The 9,372-nt window shown below is 41.5% G+C and overlaps 1 protein-coding gene across 1 annotated transcript; it reads left to right on the top strand.

Moving 5' to 3' along the window:
- The first annotated feature begins 1,247 nt into the window (after window positions 1-1,247).
- Window positions 1,248-7,514, top strand: med27 (mediator complex subunit 27). Its single transcript, XM_056593155.1, has 8 exons — window positions 1,248-1,487; window positions 1,698-1,842; window positions 3,197-3,327; window positions 4,080-4,173; window positions 5,046-5,153; window positions 5,288-5,329; window positions 5,508-5,585; window positions 5,901-7,514. The coding sequence occupies exons 1-8, from the start codon at window positions 1,285-1,287 to the stop codon at window positions 6,033-6,035; spliced, it is 936 nt and encodes a 311-aa protein (XP_056449130.1). The 5' UTR covers window positions 1,248-1,284; the 3' UTR covers window positions 6,036-7,514.
- The last annotated feature ends 1,858 nt before the right edge of the window (window positions 7,515-9,372 follow it).

Here is a 9,372-nt window from a genome sequence, read left to right on the forward strand (position 1 = left end):
AGTGCGATAATTGGACGAGCGTCTCCCGCCCGCTCCCTAAAGAACGCTTTACTTACCGAGCGGCTCGTCGCACGCGTCTTACCACGCTCCACTAAAGATTAGAGGCGCTGCTGGCCCATTGAGCGATGATTCCTCGTTAAGCTGATTACACGGTCACTCTTCTCCTCTCTTGTCTTCTCGCCTCTTCTTATTATGAGTCCAAACTCGGAATCAAAACCCTGAGCCTTCTTTTCTCTCCCCCCATTTCTTTCTCATTCTCTCTCTCTATTTATCTGCCTCCCAGCCACCCCGTTCCTCTCTCTTTCTCTGTCTCTCCCTCTCTCTCTCTCTCTCTCTCTCTCTCTCTCTCTCTCTCTCTCTCTCTCTCTCTCTCTCTCTCTCTCTCTCTCTCTCTCTCTCTCTCTCTCTCTCTCTCTCTGTCACTCCACTCACCTTCCAATTGAATTGAAATAACTTCAAACTCGTTATTGGAATAATAAAAGTGACCAATAAAAAAAATACAGTTAAAGAATAATAATATAATGTTTGATGTCTATACTATAAACAAGTGCAACTATGTATAGAATAAAGCAAGATCAATTCATGGTCATAAGGAAAGTAATAGTTAAAATAATAATTCGGTTAAAGCGGTTTCTGTGTCTGTGTCTCTCGATGATAGCTCCCGGGCTCGACCAGTTTCTCCAACGGTTCGGGGAGGCGGAGCACACCTTCCTACAATCGACTGAAATCACTTCAAGTTACTCAAGGCTCGTCCAATCAGGGTGGGGCTTTCCTTTCAAAGATCTGACATGAAATGAAAGGGCCCTGCAGCATTTCCAGATGTGCTCTGATCCTGAGGGCCCATGAGGGGTTGTTCTGCTCCCGTGTGTGTGTGTGTGTGTGTGTGTGTGTGTGTGTGTGTGTGTGTGTGTGTGTGTGTGTGTGTGTGTGTGTGTGTGTGTGTGTGTGTGTGTGTGTGTGTGTGTGTGTGTGTGTGAATTTGAAGTGCTTTTCAAATAATATTATTATTATTAGTAGTATTTTTATACGACTACTACTATTACTACCACTACTATTATTTACTACTACAACTACTTCTACCAATATCAATAATAATCAAGGTTTTAAATTAAATCTTCACTTCCTTGGTCGATTTAAGTAGTAATTTCTTTATATCGAGTAGGCCTATACTTATTATATAAGTAATACGTTAAACTGAGAGAGGTAAATAACACCGCTTCACAATGACCCGCCACCGTTATGTCGTCATCACTGAGCGACACCACCTTCCTTCACCAAGTAAACATGGCGGATGTGATGAACGTCGGGGTGAATCTGGAGGCTTTCTCTCAGGCCATCAACGCCATCCAGGCACTGAGATCCAGCGTTACAAGGGTTTTCGATTCGTTGAAGGATGGAATGAAAAATAAGGAGACATTGGAAGGCACAGAAAAAGCTTTTATTACCGAATTCCAGGACAATCTGCAGTCAGTGAACCGAGACCTCAAGTAAGAGTGTATAAACTCCCGAAATAATTATTCATAGTAAATTACAAGGAGACATTAAAGAAAATATTAGTTAATATGTGAGATAATAAGTAGGTTGTTATTTTTACGATAAGTGCCATTTCAAGCGAATACCACTTCACTTTCACTGATGAATGTATTGTATGGATGGTTGACTCGATTTCTGACAGTCCACCTGCCTGTGTGTCCCAGTGAGTTGGAGAGATTAAGTGGTCTCGTTGGACGTCCGTCAGAGTCCCATCCCCTCCACAACAGTGGGCTGCTGAGTTTAGATCCAGTCCAGGACAAGACGCCGCTCTATTCCCAGCTGCTCCAGGCCTACAAATGGTCCAACAAGGTAGAATTTCCCTCACTGCTGCCATTAACAGGATATTGCATGTATGCTGTAATTGCTAAGTGGAGAAGTGTGTAGTTGTAAGGCAGCCATGTGTACATCAGAAGTATCACTTTTAATTTTTTTGTACACAAACACATGCATTAACTGTTGATCTCGAATCAAGTAACCTATTGAGCTGAATGCAGTATTTCATATGTGCATCAATGTGAGTAACTCAGAAATCTTGGGGCTAAGTTAAAGATATAGCCCAAACTGGAGCGCCAGTTGGCTTAGCTCAAATATTGTTATTCTTTCTCATCTTCTCTTCTTCACTCCGAAACCTTCATTATCCCGTCTTTGATCTAACAAAAGAGCTCTTCAGTTGATGATATAGCTCCCCCCCCCCCTTCCACATTAACCTTCAGGCACACAAACAACACACACACACACACGCGCACACGCACACACTCACAGCTAGATGGATGCAGGACACATAATGGCCTTTTCAAACGGGACGCAGCTGCCGGTGGGATATGCTGCTGCTTCATCGTACAGAACAAGAGCTGTTGAGGGCAATCAGCGAGTTGCTCATACCAGCACCTGAATACCCTGACCCAGCGCATAGGAAGAGAGCCTGTCTCCTCAAATAGTAGCCTGGATTGAGCCCATCAATGGAAGCCAAACCCATTGTTAGTCTGACTAGAAGAAGGATTTCTTTTTATCGAATGTCCATCGGCTTTTAATACTCGCTTGATTTGGGTTTGAACTGCTTCAACAAGCTCTGTTGGATTGTGTTTGTGTACTGAAAACTAGGGCTGTGCAATTAATCAAATTTGTATAGCGATTTCGATGTTTGGTCAAACCATCTCAAAACTAATATAATCGAGCTGAAACGATTATATACTGTATAGATATATACAGATAGGTATATATACAATATTTTTTATTCATTCATTGTTTTATTGAAATGGCAGAACAGCATAATTATCGTGATGATTTTTTCCATAATCGAGCAGCCCTACTTAAAAACCCTTTTCTATTGCATGCACTATCGCATTCATTTAAGAATCAACATGCAATCCAAAATTGATGTAGAATTTTGAATATGGATCATTATTTTAAAGCTCTGGAAATAGTTATCTCGTGGCAATTAATGTTGTGAAATAGAAAATTTCTACATCATTATGAAACGGTACGAAACAGCAATATACTAAATACCAATACTCATTGTTAAATATGGGTGAGTTTTTGATATTGTATGTTCCCCATCCAAATTTCAATGTTACGGGGAATGTTATCCTGTTGGTATTAATACTACCTCTTGTAATCCTTGCTCCCGAAAATTAATTATGTTTTGGATTTGAATTGTTTCTAGCTTCAGTATCATGCGGGCCTGGCATCCAATTTGTTGAATCAGCAGTCACTCAAGAGATCGGCCAATCAAATGGGGGCATCGGCTAAGAGGCGGCCTAAGGTTCAGCCCAGCACGCTGGTACCGCATCCCCAGTAAGTTGGACAATACCAGTGAGGGAGGAGGATGGTTACAAATAGTTTTTATTGGTCATAAATATTTACTTCATAAACGTGAATATATAACCTTATACTTCGTATAGATTATCCACTCCTATTGAAGTTAAATGAGATTATTGGAAATAAAAATTGAGCAACACATTATCATTCATACTAAATGTACTTATTAAGCAAAAACTAGACCAAGTATTGACTCACTCAGTGTGGGTTGAATATGAAATTTACGGAACACAACAGATTTGGGAATTGTAAACAGGCTGTCACTTGCTGCAATTGTAATCAGGCAGTCACTTACTGCAAGTGTAATTGAATAATAATAATAATAATAAATGAAATGTATATATCGCTTAATATGGTACTCTAAGACGCTTTACATATTGACCTAACAAAACTATGTAAGACAGACTAGGAATAAAAGAAAAACAGAGGTTAAACATGAAGAATAAGTTGGGGAAGGCTAGTGTGAAAAGGTATGTTTTGAGGGCAGATTTGAAAGAAGAGAGGGTCTTGAATGTAAAGTAAGTGCAAATAAAACATAAATGATTTCTGATATGAATGTTGATATTCTGTGAGTAAAAACATTTCAAACTCAAAGAAAAATATTAAAAATAAGGGTGTGTGTTAATGCGTCAATTTGTATTTATCCCGTTATAATAAGATTGGGTTAACGCGTAATTAACGCGTTAACTTGACCAGCACTAGTATAAACGTATGTGTTTTGTTTCCAGGTATGTGGATGACGTGATCACCCGGATAGGCAGGATGTTTCCAGACATGAGCATAGAACTGTTCAGACCTAACGGGACCTCGGCTGTTCTTCTGGTAAGAGGATGACCATCACGAGTGTAGCAAACCATGGGTTCAGACAGGGCTACCATCTAATCAGACAGAGCCACCACAAACTCCAACCCAACCACCCATACTGAAGGGCTTTTTAGACGGAACAAAGAAAATCATACAATGATTATTTCTCTCAGATTACCATAGCAACGAGTCAACCCCCCAACCGAAATACTGTAGTTACTAATTCTGATTCTAGATCTATTTTAGCAAAAAATTATTAATAACAATGAATTCACTATGCCAGAATAAACTGTAAACATTAAAGTATAAGTGTCAATCCACGGTTTCTGCACTAATTAAAACACTATTAGATTGAAGAAAATGTTTTGGGCTAAAATATCTAGAAAGGAGGGGGGACTGGCTATCCCCATGTTTACGACCCCCTACTACTTGGTGATACTATTTCTTTAGGCAAGTACATTGTGTATGATGAGCAATATTGTATATGAAATGCGCAACCGTAGCCGTTATACTCTTAAGTGTATCTATAAGAGTTTAGAGTCTAGTAAAACGCAAAACAAACTAGCATAGGACTTGACTCCTGTTTTTTCTACATTAAGGTCTTATTTGACATCTGTTGTTAAAAAAAATAATACAAGGATTGGGTTTACTGCACCTTTTTAAAAATGTGACAGTGTGACGATAAGCAACTAAATGATTGCAGCCTTTCGTGGGGAACAAGAGTTGGCACGAGGGTGGCAGATTTGCTGCTACCCTTCGTCTGAAAAGCCAAAAACACACAGTAGGATGAATAACCGAGGAGGGAGCTAATCCTGGTTTGGCGTTTAATCCTAGAACAGGAACGGTACACTCCTCTGCATCACTGAACAACATTCGTTTGTGTTTTCCAGGTGAGCTTGGGGAAGGTCCTGAAGGCCATCGTCGTCATGAGATCTCTGTTCATCGATAGAACCATCGTCAGAGGGTTCAATGAGAACATATACTCAGAAGACGGAAAGGTGAGATGGCTCCTCTGCATTATGAAGGAATAAGTGAGAACCATGAGGTCTAGGGGCAACATTGTAGACCGAGGTACTAGGTAGGCTGTAATGTCACAATTATAACCCCCCCTTCCCCCCCCTTCGCTTCTCAGCTGGACATCTGGGGTAAATCCCAGTACCAAGTCTTCCAAAAGGTACAGAAGCATCCTATTGGTGACATCGGGAAAAAAAAGTGTGCATGCTTGTTTGAATTATGAATATTTCTAATTCAAACAAACAAACTGTTTGGCTGTTTTTTCTATATAATGTGCAAAGATGCAGGGTGTGCTACCGTTTCTTTGAAAGGGAAACTGACTGTTGTCTGGTTGCTAGGTGACGGACCACGCCACTACGGCCCTCCTCCACTATCAGCTGCCCCAGATGCCTGATGTGGTGGTTCGCTCCTTCATGGTGAGTCAATTAACGCGCATTTACAACCAGGCCGGCCGTTATCTCTGGTGAACGGCGTACGACTGGGTGTGGAGGTTTATTCTAGAGTTCATCTATGTTAATGATGTGGTCCTTCTCTCTCTCTCAACATTGAATGTGAATGTTGAATGTTGGGTTAGCGCCATGACGACCAATTGTGTTTGTCTCTTGTAGGGAAATGTAGATGAACCCCCACTCCGTTTCTGTGTCTCTTGTCTGCCCACTGTGGAAATCCAACGAGGGGACTGGCTTTGTTATTATGAGATGCTGAGCTCCTGTTTTCTCTGTCCCTCCCAGACGTGGCTGCGGAGCTACATCAAGCTCTTCCAGTCCCCATGTCAGCGCTGTGGCCGTTTTCTGCAGGACGGACTGCCTCCAACATGGAGAGACTTTAGGACCCTGGAGGCATTTCATGATACGTGCCGCATGTAGACAGTGGACATGCGGCGACACAAACAGAGAGACGGATAGTGTGACCGACTCGGACATCTATGTGTATATTTTTTTTTACTGTTGGAGACCTTTTTTTTCTTTTTTTTTATAAAGCTACACTTCCCAAATACCTTAAGTCTTCTTTGAACATCTACAAACATTGTCCTGTGATGTAAGCTCTAATAAGCACAGAGTCCTGGCTACTAAACTTCCATATTAAGCGGCTGACTTGTCTATCATTTAGAAGTAACAGCCTATGGAAGTGTAATGAAATCACTTGCGCTTTCAGCTTGTTTTAATGAATTAACGATATAATTACAAAAAACTCAAGATTTCTGAGGTTTTTATGGCACTAAATAAAACTGCTCAGTTCTTCTGAATTAACGAGATAACTCAAAATCACCTTTAAGAACTCTATTTCATAGAAGCACAGATTTCCTGCCTGTTTAAAGTTTAATCTATCTTTATTTTGGTTTATGTTTAAGACATTGGGAAACCAATCACCTACTTGAAAATACATTTGGAGGCTCAGGCAGATTAGCAGCAGCTACCACACTCCATGCAAGTGATACAATTTTCTCTTGGGATTTTGGACAGTGGAATTTATTTTCTCAAGTGAATGCATTATGCATCCCTAACAACCTACTCTTTTCTAACATGAAAAAGTCTCGCTTGACGGGTGACATAATCTATGATGGGGTGACTGAGAGAAGCCTTGACGACGGCAGCTCTTTTCTGTTACGAGGTTGTCGTTGGAAGCGGCAGTAGCCTACATAGTGTCGGATCGCTTGAGCAAAAGATGCCGGGCGTTGTGCTTTATGCGGGCATTGGAAACAACTGAAGAAAGGCGCAGGCGCTGAGAAAAATACGTGGACATGTCCATAATGTGTGGTCACTTGGGGTATTTTTATATTCCACTATAGTTTAACAAATTCAACAAGAAATGAACTAAATTATCAGGTTATTGGCACCAGAAAGCGGGGATCATAAGTTGGATAATTTTGAAAAGACCTAACCTGCACGTCAATCAAACCAAACATTGATAATTAATAATTTAGATGATGGTGGGGGCGGGGATTTGTTCACGTGTAGGAAACACAGAATCGGCCAGCCACAGTAGTAAACTATAAGTATGTGAAGGTTTTGAGTCAACCCAGTGCATAGTGGCCACTGTAGAAATACATTTATTAAAATCTAGCTCCATCCCTTGTAGTGGTTGTTTTCCGGATCAGGCTCTTCGGTCTCCTACCAGAAATTCTCCTAGAACATGGTCGACAGCTGGATCCACAAACTATTATAACATCGGCAATCATTAATAGCCGATGGCTGAATTTCAGAATTATTACACTCAAATAATATCGCACCTTAAATCATGCCTACAACATTTCACATCGTGTTTTACTAGGTCAAACAGAAAAATATTTTCTATCGATGTTGAATCGATAGAATAAAATAACAATAAAATAATGCAGTCTACCTATTTTTTTTTTTTACATGAAAAGGGTCTATAAAATGCTGTGCCTTTTTCTTTAATGCTGTCTGGTATCGGACCAACCCTAATTCTCTCTGAACCACTCTCTGATTTTGTTATGAGGGGGTAGAGGTCAAAGACAATACACCCTTTTCACATAGGAGTTGGAGGACACACACACACACACACACACACACACACACACACACACACACACACACACACACACACACACACACACACACACACACACACACACACACACACACACACACACACACACAATTATCTGCTACCCCTCAGTTTTCAAAAATAACATTGTGCACACAACAGCGTTTTCAAAATAGTTGTCGTTTACATCAAAACGCATAAATACGCCGAAGAGCGCAATTAAAGCCATGCAAGCCAATCAGAATCCGCAGAATCAACAACAATGAATAACACGAGCGTCTTCAAAAAACAAACTGTAACCATAGGGCGCTGATATATAGCGCGGTGAATACCGTCGCTCATCCTCCACGCTTTTCTTTCAGCATTTGGAGGGTACAGCAGGTGGGAAACTAGACGGCTACGCCTACTACAATCATAGAACTAGAGTTATAATAACATAACTATCGTTCTATTTCATGTAGGCTACGCCGTCTAGGCTTCGCCTTATGGGCTAAGGTGAAGCTGCGAGCGGAGCCCGATCAATGTACTCCTGCTGGACCCCAGTCAAAACGACCTAAGTCACCAGAACACATTAAGACTCAAAAAAGCCAAGGAAGTGTAAAACACAACAGCTTAATAAAAAACGAATTCCTCCTAGATCAAGCAAGGCAATGATCAAGGGAGAAAAAAGTGAGTCTGTAAAGACTCCGGCTCTAATCCGTGCTTCATGGAACCCATGAAAAGGAAAAGAAAAACCAGAGCAAGACGGTTTCCATTAGGTCCGCTACTACCGGGGGCGGAGCCACAGAATCCGGCTCTCCAATAGGCTCTGTGCACAACTCTAGAAGCGAACTTCCGGTGTCGGCATACTAGTTTCCGGTCTACTTCCCGTATCAGTTACCACGGCAACTATAAATAGTAAAAAGATGGAAAACCCAACCAAACAACGGAAATTTAATGTTAGAAGACTTCACAAGCTTCAACGGAATGAAGGCGGATCAAACCAACACTGCTGTGTACCGTTGTGCTCAGCTTCCAGCCGGTAACACGGGCTGGTGTGTGGGAGGCTGGGAGCGAAGAGAGAGACCGGCGAGTCCCGTGCCTTGCTCCGACCCCGAAGAGCCTGAGCTACCCGTTCCGATGGTCTTAGACCATGAGTACAGTGCTACTAGTACAGTGTGTGTTGACCGTGAGCACTACAGTGCTATACAAAAAGAGACATTTGTGGAGTTTGAGGCAATGTGAAGCTGGTGTGTTTGTGTCTGTGTGCGGCTCGTGTGCTTGCACTGTGTTGGGGCCGTGGTGGGCGCTCTCGGCTGGAGCTTTCTGCGTGTTGTGGTGGCTGACGAGGAAAGTGCGCTTGTGTGTACATTTGTGCTGTTTTTTTAATTATACATGTTTGTATTGATTATTTGATTAAACATATGACCTCAGCTAAATCCCCCCACGGACACTGTTATAAAAGAAACAGGCGTATAACGGTTTGTTTATAACGGTTGGTTTATCGCTAGCTTTAACATACACTCAAGCTGTGAGGCTTCTCTGATTTCTTCATGGACCTGTGGCACAATGCTCTGATAATCACCTCCGATGTTCCCTTATCTTTGCTAGACACTAAAAAAATGGACACACGTTGGTACAGTTAGTACTACAACGGACAGTTAAGTGTTTTAAATACAGAAAAAAAATGTTGTCGCTAAAAAATGTTCACTAAAA

The sequence above is a fragment of the Gadus chalcogrammus genome, chromosome 6 (genome assembly GCF_026213295.1).
Source record: "Gadus chalcogrammus isolate NIFS_2021 chromosome 6, NIFS_Gcha_1.0, whole genome shotgun sequence".
In the NCBI taxonomy this organism is placed as follows: Eukaryota; Metazoa; Chordata; class Actinopteri; order Gadiformes; family Gadidae; genus Gadus; species Gadus chalcogrammus.